Genomic DNA, 22,204 nt, shown 5'->3' with positions numbered 1-22,204 from the left:
TCGATTCTGAGAGGAAATAAGGCCTTGGTGGACCCATGTGTTCCGAAAGTGCGATATTATAGCGGTTTAACCGCATGTCGACGACGAGCAACAGCTAGACTGCTAGAGCTACCGAATATCTTGTAGCAGCTGGTATTTCGTCGCGCCAGCGCATCAACATCGCGCTGATAATTCTAATAGCAAATAGATCACTCGCGCTACGTGCATGCAGCATGATAGTGATAGTAAATACTCTTGATTACTATCGCGCGGTATTTACTACCTGTTAGCCTCGGGGTTATGACGTAACGCATATGAATGGAACCCATCAAACTTGAGTGGCGTTAATTCGAATTTTATGTTACTTCTTGTAAATTTGATTGTCTTTGTAAGGTTCGTTGTAAACTGAACCCGATCGTGTTTTCAAAAGTGAACAAGGTGAATACGTAGCCACGAAGGCTAATTCAGTTGGCGAATGGTGTAATTGAAAATCTCAGAAATGAATAGCTGATCATATAAATGTTAGGTACACGGCTTCTCAAGTGCACATTACGTGTAGTCAGTGGTTTCAGGGCGATGCGACAAGACGTACTAGCTTTAACGCGTGTTAAGGTGAACTATCTAATGGTCTGTAGGGTATCATCTTGAAAATGTATTCCATTGGTAAAAATATGCCTCACAGTTTCGTGCTCTGACTTTCGGTCATGGGAAGTACCATTAATTTGTGGATGCCTCTTAGGCCAACAACCCGGTCTCATGGGGTCTCAATGGATTATCTTTCAAGGTGAAATGTTATTGTCGTTCAACGCAGCAGCTGCTTTTAAGCGATAATGCGCCAAGACGAATGACAGCAACAGCTATTAGATAACTCTCAGGCAACAGACAGGCCGATGATAAGCCTCGTATAAGACTAGAGACTAATGTTCTGGTTAGGGATCACAGTGACTTAAAGACAAACTATTGTAATTATTTGAATTTGTCGCTCATAAATTTATGTTGTTGTATACCATCTGTATGAAGTATAAAATATTGTTTCAATACGCTGATTTTGTCACAAGCTCGAGGTGTTCAATAGTAGTCTTATGCTTTTAGTCGAAAACTACGCATAATTATTTAAAACTCCGACTGCCAGAGATTTTTGGTATACCTGGTCATGTAACCAATCAATTTCAAGTTGGTAACGTTTCATTGTTGACGCTTCATCCTGCATAATTGCCGTAATAACCAGACCTATACGCAAAATTCGAGCTGCTCTTGATAACCAATGTAATCATCATGAATGGGAATAAATCATCACAAACGCATTGCGTTGATCAAGGATTGCTGAAACAACGGAGCCGGCGCTTGCTTGGGAATGTGATTCGGCGAAAGATGATCGTTGACAATATGGATGGATACAACGATGAATTACAATACAATCTTGCCATGCGCGCTCCAAGTTATCATAGAAAAGATGACGACACGATTAGTGCATTTGAAAATGGCAAGAAGATGCAGCAACAAATACTACGTGGTCACACTCATACTGCACCAGGATCGAAAGCAAAATCACCCGCCTCTGTGAAAACGGGTTTACTTAAAGATCGTAACGCTAATTATGTTTCTAACGGTTTCGGCGTGCACAAACATCAAGGTACAGCCATAGATAGAAAAACACCCGCAGCATCACATCGCAACCCTCCCGCTTGCCCAAAGTCCTCGGCGAGAAGTGCTATTTCGACTGCCCTGTTCCAGTCACCAAACTTCAAAACTTTTAGGCACGGAAGCTACGTCAAACCGAACCACAAAGAAAAACTAAATCAGCAAAACGGAAATCACGCAATAGCACGATCTATTATTATTCGAGTGGCTGCGAATAAGAATGGTTCTGACACTAAACGTACCCGGGTAGAAAGAGAACATCAGAAAGCGGGGTTGGAGTCAGCCTACCATGCTGCACCCAATGCAATGATTACGGCGAAACCAAAAATCGAAATACCTACTCATTACACAGCTAAATTACAGACGAGCGTGCAAAACTTCCGTCCTGCCGATGCGGTTGGAAGAATCTCTCTTGACACAAAATCTGCTGCAGCGAAGTCAAATGAAAATCGAACCAAGAAGTCGGATCATCAAATACCTGGAAGCCCCGTAGCATCTCAGTTCCGGATCAAGAAAATCTCAATATGCGGCCGTCCTCAAGATCCCGCATCTGCAACGAGGAATTCGACTAATTTTGTCGCTGGAGTTTCTATGTACAAGAAGCCCTCTCCTAGTAGCATCACGATAAATCTAACCCCGATCGAAGATCGCAGGAAATCCTACGAACACACAAGACAAGCGATTCCCAATGAAGGTCTCCGACACAACAAATGTTCAAGTAATGCAACCACAAAGACGATTGAAACAAACTCTGTTAAGAAGAATCCACTGCCGATACCAGATTCTAAGCGTGATAGTGAAAAAATCATAACTGTGAACACCACGACTCCCTTCAATACGACACCGGCTGTTTTGAATAGATCGAACGTCTCCACGACATCCACGACGAAATATAAAACGGTACGGTATGCTTAAATTTGTATTCTTTTCTGCAGTTAGTAACTTTCTTCGGCTTTGTCAGAAAAGCACAGGGTTGTAATGACTCGAGTCATGACTCGACTCGAGATCGACTCGAGTCACGATTTTCTGATGACTCGACTTGACTCGAGTCATTTTCTCAAAATACGGAAATGACTCGACTCGAGTCAATTTTTGTATTGACTCGACTTGGACTCGAGTCATTGCGCATGACTCGAACCAAGTCCTATGGCTCGAGATTCAGACGGCCAAGTCCGACATTACATTGTAATTTCGAAGAATAGTAAAGTAACCACACTATTGGGATTTCATTTATTGGTACTGGTACCGGAAAATTTTACCAAAAACCGCTAAAAGTGAGGTAAATTAGTGTATTATAAATGCGAAATATTCGATATCACCAAACAGAGCTCTAAAAAGTGGGTTTACCAAAAAATTAACTGGAAACTTTGCAGTCAACACAATAACTTGGAGTCGGACTCGAGTCATAATACCATGACTCGGACTTGACCCTCTGATCGCTGACTTGGACTCGGACTTGACTCGGTGGTGAATTGAAAATGACTCGACTTGACTCGAGTCAAAACTCTAATAGTGAGATTGACTTGTGACTCGAAGCCTTGTGACTTGGTTACAACCCTGGAAAAGCATACGATACATACTGGATAGCCTACCCGGAGTGCGTACGCACAGGCAGGACCGTATCTGCCGCACCCCAACCCCCCAATTAGGGAGGGCCTAGCTCGAAGGGGGCCCAAAATTATTTCGAAAATTAGCATAAATTATAGATTTTTTTTTAAATCCATGCAACTTTTTTTTTTAAATTCACGCTCCGCGCGATTTAATGTTGCCAAGTATCTGGTAATTCTGGTGGGTACTCCCCTCTCCCCCCCCCCCCAAAAAAAAATAAAGAAGAAATACGCATGATTTATACAAATATACATTTCGGCGTCGGTCATTATCGAGCAACGACGCACCAGGACACATATAGTTTTAGGCCATGTAGCATGCGACTCCAAGAAATCAGTCAGAACGATCGGCGGCGAGAAAACCTGGGCCGACTGCCCTTATGCTGACCGAAAACTTCGATATATATACATAGGTAGAGATGTTTAATTGTCCATGTGCGGCTAAATGGCTGGCGCCGAATGTTTCTGTCCTGACAATCTAAATCCCACAAGACAAATGCCTACCCGCAAGGAAAGTTTATTTGCCAGTGAAGAAATACCAATAGGAAATGTGGTGTGCGTCTTTTAGTTTAGTACGTTTGGACGATTTCAATATCTTTTGACCTAGCAGACCAGACAGGAGGTCACGAAACAAGATCATGTAAGTTATTGTACCGCCCGAATATGTTTAATTATTATTAAGGCCCCTGTAAGACACCTCATTCAGCTCTACCGGGAAATCTGATTATGTGAGCAGGGAGGATAAAAAATTGATAGCAACATATATGCAATTCCCGATCGTCTTGACCGATTCAATCACGCATTGTTGAAAATTTTCGCGCTGTGCACGTTTAGGCGTACAATAAATGTCTGTACGGTAAATGTCGCGGCAAACACGACTAACCTGATGGTTTATCACATAGAGGGCCCAAAACCAACGTTTTTTTTTTTTTTTTTTGGGGGGGGGGGCTGACTAAGTGTTGCTACGGTCCTGCGCACTGGTTTAAGCGAATGTTTTAATTATATCACCCACAAGTATACCATAGTTTTAGGGGTGTTTGGTGAACCTGGTTGCACTGTCTACTGTCAAAATGCAGAATCATATGAAAAGCTAAAATCCGAAGTTCTTAATTTTGAATCAATACGTAAATCGCACAAGAGCTCCTTACCGGAGAAAGTATATTATTATTAGAGTTGGGCAACTCATACAGTACCGGTACCGGACTGCTTCGATTCTCAGTTGAGTACAGAGTATCATTATGACGTCATCAAAGTATGAAAGATGGAATAGGAAAAGGAATAAGCGAACTCAAAGAAAATAATGCCAATTCTCGGCCTCAATAAAGATAATTTTGTATTTTTTCGACCACTTGTGACAATGCTGTGGATTGATCATGACTTCACCGTATTGTCATTTCCCTAACGTGAGTAGCTTTGCACTGCATGTTCTGGATGCTGTGATACTACCAATCCAGGTTTCAAGGATTCCGCGTTGGGGGAAAGTATAGAACCTAAAAATCTCGTTGACGTAGTGGAAAGAGCCGTATAGTTTGAGTGCTTGAAATATTGTCTCTCTCCAGGCCACCCGAATCGTGACAAGTAATACCTGGGATGGTCAAAGTAGTCATCGATGGTACTCATGTAGTAATAACGTCGCAAATTTATACTCAGGCAAAAGTAGAGGTAACGATCTCCAGGTAAGTGAAAAAGTAAGTAGGCCAGGCCTAGTTTTGTGCCAAAAACTGAAAACTGTTTCGTTGAAATGAACGTAGTCTAAAACATAACCACTTGGGTACGTAGTTCAAGTCGACAAAACCTAATTGCATTGCAAGTATGAATCAATACACTGGTCACCAAAATGAAAATTATTTTTTAGGCAGAACATCTGAGAACCGTTTATGGGGTTTTTGAGGTTGCTGATTACGAATATCATATTAGTTTTGTCAGATTGACTCTCTGTCAGAAGATATTTATACCCCTAAAAAGCCCAAAATTACCGTATTTACACTTAAATATTTCACTTGGTAGGAAGAAAATCGTAGTTTTTTCTAATTTTATACTGCGCATAAATGGCTAATTGACTATGAAGAACCCTCATGTCATTCTCAATCATTCTATCAATATTAACATGGCATGATGCGAAATATTTGTTTGTCAAAAAAGCAGTTAGTCAAGACTAAAAATTGTACTTTTGCACAACGGAAATTCATATTCTGCTGTATCAATTGGTCATTCTACCAAGATTAAAGAGGAGTATAAAACTATAAAATTTGTCCTTGAACGGCTTAACTACAATACTCATATGTGTCTCATTTCTTTTGACTGGTAAATGGATAATTTTCCACTGAGTCAACAAAGTGGGTATACCTAGTAACCCTATCAAACGAGAAGCTTAAATCTGGTATCTGGTACATTCGAACACCGATGAAAGATTCCAATTTCACATTAGGAGGAGTTCACAGCATGTAATTTCTCCTAAGATATAGTAAATAAAACTTTTTAGCTGATCACAAAGCGCTTAACTACAAACAGTTGGTCCGAAAATTCGTACCTGCATATCGAAAACTTGGAACAAACATGAGCTTAAAAGTTCACTTCCTGTTCAGTCATCTTGATATATTTCCCGATCATCTTGTTGATTAGCAAGGGCAGAGGTTCTACCAAGACATCAGAGGTCATATTCGGAATCAGTGCCCTTCAGAACCCCCAAAACCACTCTTACTTTGTCTGCCTAAAAATATGTGTTGACCAGTGTAATCAATAATCGTCAGATTATATTTTCATCTCATCAACACACACACAATGTACAATGCGATAAGATACAATGCGATGTAATGAACAGATAGGAGGACGCCGAACGACCAGTCGCGGTCTCTTAAACTGGCATGCACCTCGACCTAGTGCCCGATGTCACAGCTCTTTGTCGGTGTTAATCTCTATTCCGCGGTTCTTTCTTGCTCTTACCTTTCCTTGTCAGCTCGTTCTTTCATCGGGCCTTTTTCTGGCGTTTTGTCGCCGTAAGAACAGCGACGCGGGGGAGCCGAGATAAATGCCCGCCGTGGAATCTTGCCCGGGCCGCCCGTCACCGGCGTCACCACTACGCTAACTCCCTCGCATAGAAGTATTTCGCTACCGATCAATTCTGATTAATATACTCGAATCCTTGTGCCGAGTCCCAACTAATATTGCCCAATCGATAGCTAGACTTCCTGTCCATTTATTGAATGTAGCCTAATTATGGACAATTTGTTTCGATTCGCCTCTTCTATATATGTTTTATGGCATGTAATTTTTCATGCATGCTGTAGTTTCAGATGGAACGAAGTCACCATTCCAAATCGGCGAATATTGCCCCATCGCGGCCCCGTGTTATTGCGCGGAGTTTCAAGTGCCTCGCAAAGCACGAGGATTGGGATTTCCTTGCTGTCTCTCTCGTTTCATGAGTAGGCTATGTTTTGATACCAAAGCGCTGGCACACGCGGGGCGTCATGATCTGCTTCCTTCCGGGAGCTGTATCCATTGAATCGAATGAATAACGCGTTCCAACGTACGACGACATTAATGTTTGCAGCTAAAATACTGGTCGCGTTACGGATTGGATTTGATCCGAAGGCCAGAACTTGAGGTAGATATTGCACATGTCGGTCGAGTGAAAGGATGCGCAAGCGTTATATGAGTAATCAGATGCTGAGTTAGGTGATTAGTATGCGACTGTGCGTATTGTATATTGCGTCAACGCATGACAGACTCCGTCCTGTACGATACATACATCGTCATATTACGTTCTGCTACTGAAAGGAGTATATTTGATCAGTTGATCTCGATAGATTTGACCTACCGCAAAGATACAGAAACGTGATTATCGTAATCGTTACAGCACAGCCGCATTGTAACAATGTTGCACAGAATTACCGTGTGTGTGTGGCAGCCGGCAGCAAAGAGTCCGAGCGCTTATATTTCATTTTGATAGAGGTATTAATTGCCTAGCTAAATCTAATCGTTTTTGAAGTCGAGTAATCTGATGAATGCGGTGATGTCATATCTTTATGTGTAATATTTGTCTTCTTGTACTGCGATGTATCTGTCAGTCTAAGTGTCCGACAGTGCGAATACAATGGTTATGATACGGGAGTCACTCAATACGGTGACAACAGGCGCGTCGCAGTAACAACATCATGAGTGTCAAGTCAATCCATTCAGCAAGCCATAATGCATTCTCATGTACTACATGGTGTTATAAAGTATACTATATATCTACACAATTAGCTATAGATGCACTATTTGGTGCGGCAAAATGAAGATTGTGATATTCGACATGGAACCTAGCATACATACAAAGCTCAGTAAAGTTCAGGTATTATTGGAGTCTCTTTATTTGTATTTTAGAGGTAATCAAGCGACGAATTGTGATTAATGCGTATGTGATTGTGGGTCGGTGACACGATATGAGCAAGGCAAAATGGGGGCAGATGTGACCGTGTGCTTACCTTACCAAGGTTGAAAATATCAGAGATGTAGTTTTACTTTATAAGGACAATACGTCACAGAGATGTAGTTTTACTTTATAAGGACAATACGTCATTTATATCCATTGTAATGCAGCCATAGTCGGTAATTTAGAGGGGGATCGGTGCTTTTCGGCCCGTGGCTACGCGTCCAGATTTGAATAGACGCCACTATCGTGTCGATGCAGTTATAGTATTATATGTTAGGAAATGCTGTCTGTATACATTATACAACTATACAATGTATACATGTTCCATATTATTCTCACCCGTGAAATCACTGTGATGTCGATATCAAGCCACGCTCTTTGGTAGAAATTAGTCAAATTACCACGCGGGATTTTACTGATTAGTCGCGTTGCCTGTAGCTACAGTACATATAGGGATATGAATTGTATGCTATGTCCACCGGAATGCAGCGGCAAGCTTATGTTGCTAGCTCCAAAGATTCTTCGCTCCAATTTCTTCGTAATTTTGAATTGCACTCATGTCTTCAATTCGGATCAATTCGACATGGTGACTATACCAGGCGAGCAAGCTGTATCAGCACAGCAATAATGACGTGTATTCTGCAGTACACAAACTGGCGCCCACTGTATGGTTGTTTATTTCCTGTTGAATGAACAGTGAACAGAGTGAACAGTGTTCATCAATACCGTACAAATCATTCTGTGTCGACGAGCCTCGAACGTTTAACATAGCTCTTCTCCTATGTCCCACTTGCACAATGCACAATGCACATGGACTGCGTGAACATATTGTCGCTTTTATGGGGAATCGGTTGGTTCACGTAGTGCGACTTCTCTCAAAATTTATTATATATTTTTCTACATTAAAAGTTCTAATCATTGTATCATATCGTTTCACTTGATGCTACGTGTTTCGTAACCCGTCGTTAGCCGAGGTGATATACCCCATCTCCGTTCATTCTCTAGCCCTAACTATGTGTGTATGATATATACATCCTTGGATACCCCAAAGAGTTATTCGTATATGCCGACATGGTTAGCAACAACGGCCACGAGGGTAGAAGACACCACCGTATATATCTCAGTGCAATATTCAAATGTGTCTTAGTCGACCTCGTGACTTTGTGGCCTTTTTTGTTATTTACATACTCTTTCAGGAAGAAAACAAGAAACATTCATCTTCAAACACAAATGGCAATATTTCCTCATTGAAGAATGAGAAAAAATGCGATATACCGAAATTCTTTTTTCCCACTGGAAAACCCCGTCCTAAAGGTAAGTGCTTGTAAATTATACCCCATCGTGGTCATTGGACAATGGGACAATTGGACTGGACATGTTTAAGATTTTCCCATGAACCTCCTCGACCTAAATCGATCGAGTGTCTAAAGTTGACGCAGTCACTCACTCCCAAGGGATCTGTAAAAGTCCCGATTTGTCCGGAGATTGATTATGATACATATGCAAAATTAACGAAGATATTGATCGTTATGTTGTCTGAGCATCATTATTTCATAATAAACCAGTTGAAATAGTTCGGTCTAACAAAGTCCATGCACGCTCCATATAGTTAATAAATTTATACCTAATTGCTAAGAAGATCATCAATTCAAAAAACCTACCCTGTGCTATAACCATCTAGCATAACCCACCCTGAACCCATATGTGATATATTATATCGAAGAAGCAATGCGCTATTTATAGGGAAGTAAATAGCGCCTATACAGTCAACGCATGGAATTCATTGCGTCTAAATGCCTATTTGATGTGACAGCCGAATTGGATGCTGCGTTGCGAAGAATATCAGAGGTTTGCTCGTTATTCAGAGACGGAATGGTTCCAATGGAAGAAATGGGATCAATTGCCAAGGTGGGCCTGCGTTATATTCCCGTCGTTTTCGAACTCTCGTAACGTATTTTCTGAATATTCTGTATAAATCTGATCAGTAAAATCGCCACAGTCGCCATGTATTGCCCAGTAACTTCTTACGCGTGATGACTTTCAAATTATGAGTCATATTCATAATATGGTCATGATTATAGAAGTCTGTCGATGGTGATACATATGGTTTGGTTATCCATGTCAGTAAGGGTATCAACCGGGGCTACGTAGTTATCATAGGCCCCGGTATCAGATTTCTCTAAAAGTGTAAATCCCACGACAAACGGCATGATTTCCATCATAAACCCAATATCAACCAATGCACTGGTGTGACGTGAACAGGGTTGTAATGACTCGAGTCATGACTCGACTCTAGTCCGACTCGAGTCACGATTTTGTGATGACTCGACTTGACTCGAGTCATTTTTTCAAAATACGGAAATGACTCGACTCGACTCGTATTGACTCGACTTGGACTCGAGTCATTGCGCATGACTCGAACCAAGTCATTGACTCGAGACTCAGACGGCCAAGACCGACATTTCATTGTCATTCCGAAGCCAACACACTATTAGGTTTTCGTCTGTTGGTACTGGTATACTTGAATATGCGACCAGAAACGGCTAAAAGTGAGGAAATTGGTATATTATAAATGCGAAACATCCGATATCACCAAACAGAGTTATAAAAAGAGAGTTTACCAAGACTTTAACCGGAAACTAAGCAGTCTATACAATGACTTGGACTCGGACTCGAGTCATAATTCCATGACTCGGACTCGACACTCTGCTCGATGACTTGGACTCGGAATTGACTCGGTGGTGAATTGAAATGACTCGACTTGACTCGAGTCAAAACTATAAAAGTGAGATTGACTTGTGACTCGGAGCCTTGTGACTTAGTTACAACCCTGGACGTGAACACTGTTCACTGAACACTTGTGAACAGTCATCGTAATTCATTTATTTAGAAATTTTGTCATTTCAAAACAACGCAAGATTGCGATAGAAGGAAGGGATATGATGGTGTCTAAGCGACCTGGAGTAGGACGTATAGGACGTTATATATATTTTTCCATGTTGTTTTTGCGGCATATACACCGACTCATGATATACAAATACATACACACGATCTGTACGTATATGCATCATACCATGAATGGATGATGTGCAATTGTGCAATGTACATATGCCACTGGAGAAGGAAGGTGTAGCTATAACCGCGAACATGGCTCTGCCGATAACCAGGTTTCTCAGTAACTATATATATAATTATACAGTCGGCTCGAGGGCAAGTAGCTTTTTTCGTGGCCGGCTTCAGTTATACTTCAAGTAGAAAGTCGGTTCAGACATTAGTAGGCCTACAGGAATACAAAACCTCAAGTTAGTAGCTTCCGACAGTGGGGAATTCCCGTTCGGGGATTTGGTTGCGATTGACAGAAAAGACTAGTATGCTAGGCTTACCATACGTCCTCTTTTAAGATGATTTGTCCTCTTTTTTGACTTTTTTGAAAGTGTCCTCGGAGGACGCCCTTTTGTCCTCTTTTTTGAGATTTTGTCCTCTTTTTTGAAAATTTAGGTCAGATTTAGAGAAAATTGCGAGTGATATGCCGCAAATTAGCGCAGAAGTGAAGCTCCGGCGGGTATTTCGGAGGGAAAAGCGGTGATTTCAGCTCTCAGCGAAAAGAAGACCCTTTTTTTTTTTAGTCATCCACCTGGCAATGTGGAGTGAAAAACGTGATTTTGAGCTCTGAGCGGAAGTGATGACCTTTTTTTTTTTTTTTAGTCAACCGATCATGAAGTGGGAAAAATTTACCGGTTTTTGAGAATTCTTCTCCAGTTTTGCATGTTTGAAATTTCTGAAAAAGTGTCCTCTTTTTTCATTTCCGAAATATGGTAAGCCTATAGTATGCAGATCAAATGCGTCAGGTAATTCAGGAAGATAAGATGTAATTCGATACGGACTAGATGCATGGAAGCCGATCCAGGAATCCCCAACTGGATATAGTACACGGGACGCAAAGAAAGCACACTAGGTTACTGCATGATTCGCCTAGAAACTACAATGTAAAGTAAGGATGTGAGGAATTCTGAATCCTCAAAAAATAATGGCGTTGCAAGCTATATATCTATTGTATAGCACCTAGCGTTAGTGCTCTATAGCAGGTGCATTGTTAAGTGTACACATTGTAATTGTACACTGTATAGGTCAGTGGTTCTCACTGGGGGCGTGAAAGCATCTGAAGGGGGCGCGAAGCTGCAGTTGACTGAAAAATTTTACGCGCTCGGCGCGATTTACATCTAATTCATAGTTTGCTCTGTGTATAGTCCGAATTTAATATTTGAGAAATTCTCTCATCAACAGTCATAACATTCCATGCCACCAAACTATCCGTTGCGAATGCTAGCATTCTGGGTACATTTTGTGATATGACGATAAGGGGGCGCGGAATTTTTCACCATCATAAATGGGACGTGTCTAAAAAAGTTTTAGAATCACAAGTATAAGTGAACCTATGATAGATTTTGACTCTTCCTCCATCTGATCCGCGTACGCGCTATCATCTTACAAATGCCTAGAACTTAAAGTGGGCCGTGCAACAAGTCGGGAGGTCAAGAATCATACAAAATGATACCGTATCGATATGGTGCAGAAATGAACAAATTAGTCGCATAGGCATAGATACCCAAAACAAGAATAACCTATAATTTATTTTCTGAAAAATAATTAAAGTAATTAATGTACTACATCGCAGGCTTGCAATGTTTCACTGTATTGGAAAGGGCCGATATTTCATCGAGCAAATGATGGAAATTCCAATGCTACCCACGCCTCAGAAGATCAATTAAGAACAGCCTGGACAAGGTAAATGATAGGTGTGGTTTTGTACTGCACATTATACCGGAACTGAAATAGTATCGTTCTGCTCTATTTGAGCCAATTAAAATATGAAACATCGATTATGCTGTATAAGCTATAGGCTACTCATTCTTTTCGAATAACAATTGATGCGATCGTCAAACATATCACGTCCCTTCTGTTCAGTTTATATTAACAATTTTATCATATCAATACACCACAACATTGCTTTACAATGAAAAGATGGGAAGGCGGTGTCGAAACGACTTTGAGTAGTCTTTGAAATCAGACACCCACCTGGGCCTAGGCGATGTGAAGAGGAGGCATTAACACTGAATGGATAGTGAAAGAAGATAATATAAAAGGACAAACGACAACATGATGTGGCGTCCTGTGACGGAAGGCGAGATTGATATGTCAGGTCGTGGTCCGGTAATCTTCAGGGCTGACTAATATTCATTCAGTAGAAATTGCTCGTTTTTCGACTTGAATGTGGACATGCTCGGCAACTATCGGGTAATACTCGGCGAGACACTGTTCCACACTTGAAGGCATGTCTGCCACATTGCTCGTGTTTGTTGCAGTATTGCCGATTGCCCATTCGGCGTCAGTAACGGAACTCCATCTAAAATTATATATGACAGGTTTCGCTGTTCACAAATTAAAATCTGGAACGTATCAACCCACTCTAAATCGAAATCGTCTGTTTTTCCCTGCCGCACTGATAAATAAAGTCATTTCGACGTGAGCGACGTTATTCCGGTTAATGCATACAACCTCATTGTAAATAGTAAACCGACTACGGGCATCAAATGAATTAGCTGTCATAAATTTAGTTTTATAGTTTTATAGGCAAACATGACACCATCCTCAGCTTGTGATACCCAATTATACGGACCTAGATAATAGTTGTCATAGGATAGTCAAGTTTTCCGTTGTATAAAATCTCCCTTCATTTCACCTGTAAGCGAGAGCGCTTGACTTTTGACCAGGTTCCCATCTCTTCACTTTGTTACAGAGTGGCATCTTGTAACAATGACCCATCATCCCGATTAGTGTCTCTGCTTGCGAAACCAGGGAGAGATTGTCTGGATTTCGAGGATCTGCTACCCCTCTTGAAGGTAAATGGTAATCCCTTTTGACGAATTTGTCTCGTGTGAGGACAACCCGTTTTACTACAGCCTATTTGCGATCTATTTGTATCTCTCACGTTGTATGTGTCTCTACATCATTATATCGTATCGTTGAGATACGGTTTGTTTCCTTAGCAACAAACGATTGATGAAGGAACGGGTTCATGTATAGGTCATTTGTGTTATTCGCGTTTTCGACCTACGATCAAATTGGGTTATTATTATGATTTACGTAGCTACGATGCATTCCATTGTGAGTGACGTTTTGTCTCTCTATACCAGGAATATGATATCTGCAGCAATCAATTACTGTAACTATTTTTTGAAATTCTTCTTAGGACATTGTCGACTCTCATCCGGGACTTATATTTTTGAAAGATGCTCCTGAATTTCATACGAGATATATGAATACGGTTAGTACGAATTGCGTGTGGGCCTGGCGTTGGTTAATTATGGGAAATAATGATGCACAGGTCATCGCAAGGATATTTTACGTGGTGAATCGATCTTGGTCGGGACAGATAACAGCGTCTGAACTTCGAAAGAGCAATTTTTTGACCGTGAGTTCGTAAACCATCATATGTGGTGAACAAAGTCAGGCCATGATAGAGTCCAAATATTTGGTTCCTTTTTCTACTTCAATGGGCTCACGATAGGCCTATGATTTTGCTAAGACGAAGATCATGTTTACCTTTTGTCTACCTTGTTATGCGGTTGTTACAAGTGGTTTTCTACAGGGTCCTTCCATGCCCTTGTAATATCTTATGTTAGAGTTCATGATTTTGCTCTTAATAAACTCACTATGGGTCCGGCATTTAACCTTGTTACATCTTGATCAGACATGGGGTAATCGCGATTAGTAATCGTAATCGATTACGACGATTACAGCATTTTCAAGTAATCGTAATCACAATCGATTACATTCCAAAAAATCCCGAAGTAATCGTAATCGTAATCGACTACTTCCCATATTTAATCGATTTCTCTGTGAAAGAACGATTACTTTTGATTTTTGCAGGGACTATGACATAAACTGAACATTCGTGAACAAGGAAGAGATATTATACCAGACTCGTGACAGCACAGACGTCTGATTTTCAAACGCCACAGCTCATTATTACGTCAGAAGCAGCCTATTAGTTATGCGCGACATTGCGTAAGAAGTATCCACACTAGATAGATATTCGATGTACATACGTCGCACATTAGTGTCATTGTAAGACCACTCGTCGTGCTGTATATCAGGTTATCAACACGTTACACACGCCACTACCTCGCAGCAGGATAATTTATCTCCGCTCTGCCTAGTATAAATTGGAACTTATGGTTGATGTTTGGTTATGCTTATGCTTAGTTAAACGCAATTTGACCGTAGCTGCTTGGCGAGCAGTAGGCCTATCTAGTACGTACGTACATCAAGATTTGAAATTTTGTACTCGTCAAATAAAACATTGCAATTTCCACAACGAAGCAGTAAAAATCTACATCTGGTGATATATATATATCAAAACCGAGCCGTTTTTGCCGTTTCTCATAACGGCAGCTTACAGTACAATATCTGTATGAATTTGAAGGCAGAATTTTATGTTCGCTTCGTCTTATTCTCATATGACTCTACTTGAAACGAGCGCCAATCTTTACTCAACATTGGGACCTGCCGCCATGGCCATGGGCCTATATATCATATTAGCATGAGCTGTAGCTGGAATTAGGACCAAAACAGCAGTTCGTCCCCCATAGGGTGGTCATCGCAAGTTGAAGACTGAATTTCGTCAATAATTGCATTATATTACTATTGATTTTTAATCCTCTCTCAGCCCCCGATGGTCAGATTCACCTGCAGAGTTTGTTTGTTTGAGGTAATCTTGGTGTTTGTCGACTACAACGGTCAGTTACACCAAGCCGATATTCTTAATTATTGATTCCGTATCTGCCGACTTGTAGCACGGCCCACTTCTAGGCTTATTGTAAGACACCGCTTACGCGGATGAGGCGGCGAGAAGGAGCCTAGATAAACCTCCAACACTTAGAAAGGATTTCTGAAGTCGACCTCGGTCGGACTCGAACCCGCAACCCAATGGCGTTGCAGCTGTGGATTATACCACTGCGCTATCTCGCCACATAATTACCTACATGTAGAGCTGGGGCAGGTGATTCATAATTATAACCTCTGGTATCTTGTTATAATTACTTTAGTGTATGTTGTTAATTCGTGACCTCCGGTTTGTTATATAATCAAACGATATTGTAGTGGCTCAAGCGTAGCAGACTAGAAGAAAAACTTTCGTCAGACGCACAAACAAATTGTCATGTCTTTATATCTGACTGCATGTCTAGCAACTCAAGTTGTAAATGAACAAGGTCAGTGGCCACATTACCTACAATAGGACTTGAAAACATTTTCATCATGGGAAAAAAAACATTCATTCCGTCAATGCAGCCGTTGAACTTAACAATCAAGTCAAATGATCCATTGGTTTGATGGTCAGATAGCTTTGTAAAACGTGTTGCATCGCCACCTGCACTTAATTAAGTCTGAGGATGAGCAGACTTAAATTTGAGTGACGATCCAAACGCATTTGAGTGTGAGCATACTTTTTGACATGAGTTGAGTAACGAAATCGTTGCTAAGTAGAGAATCGCTACTCGACAGCAAAGGAATTGGTCCCCCCCTATAATTATAAACTCCAGATTCCAAGCCAAGCAAGTGTAATTTTTCAAATCAATTTTTTTTGTTTGTTCTAAATTGATTTTATAATATTTTTGTTGGATTTTCCTACGTCAATGGGGGCCGCAAGTAGGCTAGCTCGGAGCCGCATCGAGCTCTCAGAGCCGCGGTTGGCAATCACTGATCTAGAGTAGATTTTCAAGTTAATTAGATCTCTCAAAAATGCTCTATAGTCTATAACTTATGTTGGTTTACGAAATACTTTTTGAGTTCCCTTCGAGCTCGCTCCCCACCATATTGGGAAATTTGGGGTGCGGTAATTATGGCCCTGGCAAGATTGCAAATCATTGGGCGCAATAAATTGACCCCTATAAAAATGGGCAATGGATACCTTATGACGTAACAAGCAAATGACGCATCTCTTGTAAAAGGAGTTTGTTATCTCATTAGGCCTCTTCAGCGCAATCCATATATTGTCTTCCAACATAGCTTCTAAGATGCAAAATAAATGTAATCGTGATTACTTTTCCAATGTAATCGTAATCGTAATCGACTACTTCCTGATGTTGCTGTAATCGTAATCGTAATCGTAATCGCGTCATTCATAAGTAATCGTAATCGCAATCGATTACAATCATAAAGTAATCACCCCATGTCTGATCTTGATTATTGCGGCGTTACCGTATTTGCTACGCCATAACGAAAAGCTGCAGTAACTGCTGTTGCAGAGTGCTTTTCTTGCATCAATGTTGTCGCATATAATATTACCACGCCATATTTGTCACCATGCAGGTACTTTCTCTACTAGAAGAAGAAGACGATATCAATGCGATTACCGATTACTTTTCCTACGAGCATTTCTATGTCATATACTGCAAGTTTTGGGAGCTTGATTCGGACCATGACCTTGTAATCGATAAACACGACTTGATTGGGTATGGGGACGGAGGTTAGTAAATATGTGGCAAATATCTATTATGCATTACCGACTAAAGTCGACTAGATTGACAGATACCGATGAAAAGCAATCGCACACTAGTTCTATTAATTTTTGCATACCGTATTCAAGACGAAAGCGTGATTACGTCACAAACGTTGTATGTTACGTCATCGATGGAATCATCGATATCCCACGAATTATTTATTCGCGATGGTCATGATTCCAGGCATGTGTTCTTGTCGATTGCAAATAACCTCATCCTGGCTACGCTCACGTCTAAATAGGTTTTGTGTTTATTGCTTCTGATTGTGTGTGCTGGTTTGTTTCTGTGGGTGGAAGAGAGAGAGAGAGAGTTAAATTGGTATCAATGCTTATATGAAATACTCCCTTTCTTACAGGTGAACTATAGTAGTTTGGGGGGAAAAGCGATAGATATAAAAAGCATGAATTATTTGTTGAAGCGATAGTGTCTCCATATTTCCTCCATTTTTTTTCCTCAGTGTTATCCAGTCGATTAATCGACCGCGTGGTCTCCGGCGCAGTGACGCGGTGGGACACGTCAGATCACCAGCTCGGAAAGATGTCTTACGTCGATTTTGTGTGGTTCATATTGTCGGAAGAAGATAAAAAGTCGGCGACGAGGTACAGGTTAAGACAAAAATAAGCGTGATCTTGATACAGTGGTTTAATATCGTAGAGTTCTGTGAGATATATTATATTATTATATACTTGAAAATAGACCAAATCCTGTGTGATTCTTATTCCAAATTTTGCGCCATGCGTCCATGGCTTTGGTGCGCTAGTACACTCGCTATAGCGAGTGTCTCTCTCCTACTACCCCATTTAGAGACCAGAAAATCCAACTTCATCCTAGCAACAACTAAGCAAAAGATATGCTCACATGTGACACCTGTAACCCCTCGACCATATCGAAAATGCCAAATCTTACACCATCGTCGTACTCATCATTCTGTTGTGTGATTAATTGTTAACTATAGAAGTATGTGATTAGAATCCACGCTTGTATTAGGAGGTCAGATGACTCAGCACCTCGCCAGAGCTTCGTGTGAGAATCGTGCTCACGCGATCATCAACACGTTATATCTTTATTTGTCAATTTTTAGTATTGAATACTGGTATCGATGTATGGATATGGACGGCGATGGGTGTATATCTATGTACGAGATGGAATACTTTTACGAGGAGCAATCACAAAAATTGGAGCAACTCGACATAGAGCCCCTTCCCTTTCAAGACTGCGTGTGCCAGGTAATGAGCTATACATCTGTTTCACATGTTCGCATTTGAATGTTCGAGATACTCTTAAGAAACAAATGTTGACAAAGAGCTAATATCTTATGTACTTATGATAATGAGACCCTGACAATACCTATACTGCAACTATTCACATCACACAGCTACTTGATGCCTGAACCAGTGGTTCTTCATTTTTCCCTCCGTCGCCCTTTTTAAGAAATTTTGTTGGTCTGGCACCCCGCATATATTGAGGGTTGTACTAAAGACGACGGGGTAGAAGTAGAAGTCCAGTCGCACTTGCCGGGTTTGGACTTGACTATTGGAAATATATCGTGCTTAAATCGCGCCCGTTGGCCAACCAAATAATTAACTGTATAATAATTGAATGTACTACTTTTGGAATCAAATCAATGATGACAGTGTGGTGTACGGGCCATAACTCTTGGGTTCGAGCCCAGTACACACCCTGAAACCACCTCTGCGATTGCCGATAGGGTGAAGTTGTATTGGGCGTCGTTTTATCGAATCGAAGTCTACTATGCATAGACCAATGCCTGGGGGCTCATGGCCTGGGGGCATGTACTCAAAGCAAAGCAATCCATCTTATATAACGTACGTGTGAGATTGTGGGCCACATCACAAGGCAGAATAATTCTTTGTGGTACGAGCGGAAATACAGGCGTAAGCTCCCAAATGCAAGGATTGTTATTTTATCATTCAGGCCAGAAAGCTTCAAAGCATGTCTAGTCTAGTCTACTGTGCAAAAGGCTATCGCTCTCAAAGTGGTATAGAGCCACTGTCCCAGATTTTGACACGTTGTATGCTGCAAGATACAATACATAGTTCGAAGCATGTGTTCAGAAAACCGCCATAAAGTGTGATGAGCCGTGCTAAGGGAGACTTAGTATTCTAAAAGATGCGGGTTCGTCTTCGACCGATGTCGACTACATAATCCCTGCCTAAGTGTTGGAGGTTTATCTAGGCGCCTCCTCGCCATCCAATTCACGTAAGCGGTGTCATACTAAAGTCTAGAAGGAAATTGGGCCGTGCCACAAGTTGACAGATCAAGCATAGTAATAATGAATATCGGCCTGGTGTAAAATGACCATAGATGTTGAAACATCCTGAATACTAAACCAAACAACATGAACTATAATGACTATACTGCATTCGTGGAAACACATTGCACATCCTCTCGAAATATTTCGCGTGTAGCACGACGAAACATTTGGAGATTTGATACATTTGTCAAAAGTAAATTTGCAACGAGAACTCAGGGATTACAGAACCATAGTTTTACTGTAGAACTATATATGCCTATGTGTTTCCGCGCCTACAAAACCGCCCCAGGGGTAGATGGCGACAGGGTTAAGAACCACTGGCCTAAACGATATCGTGGCCCTAAAGTCTGAACCTTCATTGAGATTGGTATAGTGGGCACCAATAACATGCTACGTTATTCCGGCCTAAATAATATCGATGTTTGCTCGGCTTCGATTTTAAGTGTATCTGTTTTCAAAGATATTCGACATTGTGAACCCAAGCTCTCCGGGAAGGGTAACACTCCGGGACTTGAAGAAATGCAAAATGGCACACGTGTTCTTCGATACCTTTTTCAATGTCGCGAAATACCTCAATAACGAACAGAAAGACCCATTCGTGGTAAGCACACAGCTGAAAAATACTATTCTGAAATTTATCAAAGATTACTGTTGATTGAATTGCAACAGGCGACCGACGGAACAGTTGTGTTAGAGAGCGATTGGGACATCTTCGCCGCAGAGGAATACGAACTGTTGGTTGCCGAGGAGCAATCTAATAAGATGCCTGAAGTCGGCAAGTAAGTTATTTTATCCGTTTACTGTGCAGTTATGCACAAGCCAACGCATCTTCATAGATAATTGAGAACACATATGATACTCACATTTGCATAGGCAGCTACCTAACTCTTATTTGTCATTGTGTCTGTGTCATCAGCAGTGATTACAACACTTACGTCATTTCCCTGGTGAATGAATCTCTTATGTTTTCGCCATGCTGTTTTTTAGGAACAAATAGATGTCGTTGTTGTTTCAGTATTCTCGGTGTTTTTCGACTGCTATGGTCATTTATACCAGGCCCATATTCCTTGCTATGATTCCGTCGCTGCCGACTTGTAGCATGGCTCACTATTAGGATTTTGAAGACACTGCTCAAGCGGATCAGATGATGAGGATCGCAGACAACTTCCTACATTTTGGAAGGGGTGTATATTCCTAATATTTCACCTTAGACTGCAGTAGAAGTAGAAGTAAAGCTGTAAATTCCTGCTTAATTACAAGTAGAAGTACCATTTTACAAAACGTCAAAATTCCATTAAATGGATTGAAAAAACAAGGTATGAAAGTACTCAGTTAAATTTGAGTAGTTTCACAACGTAGACCAAGTCGAGGATTCGCATTCTTTTAGCAATTTTTCGAAGGCGGCTACTAGGTGCATCATCGTGATCAACGCCAAATGACCGATGAGTCAGCAGTGATGACCCTACCGATAGGTTGGTTTCTCGACGATATATTCAGTAACCGTGATGCAGGGGCTCGGTTAGATGCTATGATAATTTCACTCATAGATGTGATACAAGCCTATATTCTAAATCTACTTTCTACTTGTGATTAGTTTTGCCTAAAATTGTTGAGTAGAAGTAGAAGTCGACTAATAGCGGTACATAAACAATTCAGTAAATGGAGCAAGTAGGCAAACCCTACATCAGTACTCCAATGAATGGGAAGTAATTCGTTACTCTACCCACCCATCTCTGACACGTCTAATACTTCACGGTTTACAATTGTTGCAATAGGTTACTTTCGTGTCTCGAATCATATCTAAAATAACATGAGAGATTTTTATGTAAACATCGCATGTAATAATTTTATGTTATGGTATAAGTATTAGCATTCAATCCGTCGAGAAACAAACCCCGGCACTTGAGTTTCTGCATCTGATATAACTAAACGTGCAAGACCCATATTTCGTTATTTTAGCTCAGTGCCGGAGAAAGAACACTTAGATAACCTCAACGTGCACGAGCCAAACACTGCGTATACCTCCATGAAGAATATGAATTCTATTCCTATCAGCGAAGAACCCTCTGGCTCTAATTCGTCAGGTTTTCTCGATAAGAAAGGACAGGATACATTACTACCTCTCAATACTTCGTGACAAGTGCCATCAATACTTTATTCACGACGAAACGTGTGATTCACACATTGGTGATGGCGTTGATGATACTCCCGCCAGCAACGGAGCCACCCAGCAATGACTACGCGCCTCCACAAAAAGTGACGCCATCTCAGCATCCGGGTCACATTGATGATCGTCTGATGAACAAATGGATGTATCCGCTGCTATGATCCTTCAGATACGGCCAACTTTCACTTGGCGTGATTCTACAGATTGCAGGCAATATCTGTACAAGACTCCGAGTCGTATAGGCTGCAGCTCTCGACCGGTGGACGCATAATGGTCTCATGGGAAATCACGTGATTTCCACTTGTAGCAATGGAGTTTGGATTACGTGGAACCGTATTTGAAGTGTATGTTGTAGAAAGTATTCGGGAGATGAGTGGTACTAAACTTGCACGTTTTGAAAATATATTTTCGAGTTTACTGCATACTGAAATTCATCTTGACGCGAAAATTGCGTTATATTAAACATTACAAGTGAATCAACGACGAATCAATCTGCTGGAGCATATTTTGCTTAGAAGTTCGCAACGCGTGACGTTCTTCGATCAATAAACGCTGGGG

At 41.1% G+C, this 22,204-nt stretch overlaps 1 protein-coding gene and 1 long non-coding RNA gene across 5 annotated transcripts in view; one reads left to right on the top strand and one right to left on the bottom strand.

Annotated features, from left to right (window-relative positions):
- The window catches only part of LOC145446513 (uncharacterized), a 25,195-nt gene extending 18,560 nt beyond the window's left edge, over window positions 1–6,635 (bottom strand). The window contains exon 1 of the long non-coding RNA XR_013917297.1: window positions 6,171–6,635. This is a non-coding gene — a long non-coding RNA (uncharacterized LOC145446513). The remainder of the gene's footprint in view (window positions 1–6,170) is intronic.
- Window positions 13–22,133, top strand: LOC145446507 (uncharacterized). 4 transcript variants are annotated; one of them, XM_080324824.1, is made up of 14 exons: window positions 13–2,520; window positions 4,787–4,903; window positions 8,838–8,955; window positions 9,455–9,549; window positions 12,317–12,426; window positions 13,439–13,541; window positions 13,892–13,966; window positions 14,027–14,113; window positions 17,014–17,170; window positions 17,662–17,803; window positions 18,286–18,430; window positions 19,940–20,080; window positions 20,149–20,258; window positions 21,439–22,133. In XM_080324824.1, exons 1-14 carry the CDS (start codon window positions 1,255–1,257, stop codon window positions 21,614–21,616), a joined length of 2,844 nt encoding a protein of 947 aa, XP_080180950.1. In that variant the 5' UTR covers window positions 13–1,254; the 3' UTR covers window positions 21,617–22,133. The 4 variants fall into 4 exon arrangements, with proteins under 4 accessions (XP_080180950.1, XP_080180953.1, XP_080180952.1 ...); XM_080324827.1 differs by lacking the exon at window positions 21,439–22,133 and adding an exon at window positions 20,536–21,432; XM_080324826.1 differs by lacking the exon at window positions 21,439–22,133 and adding an exon at window positions 20,495–21,432.
- Window positions 22,134–22,204: the final 71 nt, after the last annotated feature.

Source organism: Botryllus schlosseri, chromosome 9, assembly GCF_051294905.1.
Source record: "Botryllus schlosseri isolate E-star chromosome 9, Bs_hap1, whole genome shotgun sequence".
Lineage (NCBI taxonomy): Eukaryota > Metazoa > Chordata > Ascidiacea > Stolidobranchia > Styelidae > Botryllus > Botryllus schlosseri.
This window is presented reverse-complemented; position numbering and strand designations above follow the sequence as displayed.

Excerpts from the sequence above, each read along its gene's own strand:
- LOC145446507 (XM_080324824.1), top strand. The coding sequence starts at position 1,255 with ATGAATGGGAATAAATCATCACAAACGCATTGCGTTGATCAAGGATTG. Across the intron at positions 2,521-4,786 it reads CCACGACGAAATATAAAACG|GCCACCCGAATCGTGACAAG; the intron begins GTACGGTATGCT and ends GTCTCTCTCCAG. Across the intron at positions 20,259-21,438 it reads AAGATGCCTGAAGTCGGCAA|CTCAGTGCCGGAGAAAGAAC; the intron begins GTAAGTTATTTT and ends TCGTTATTTTAG.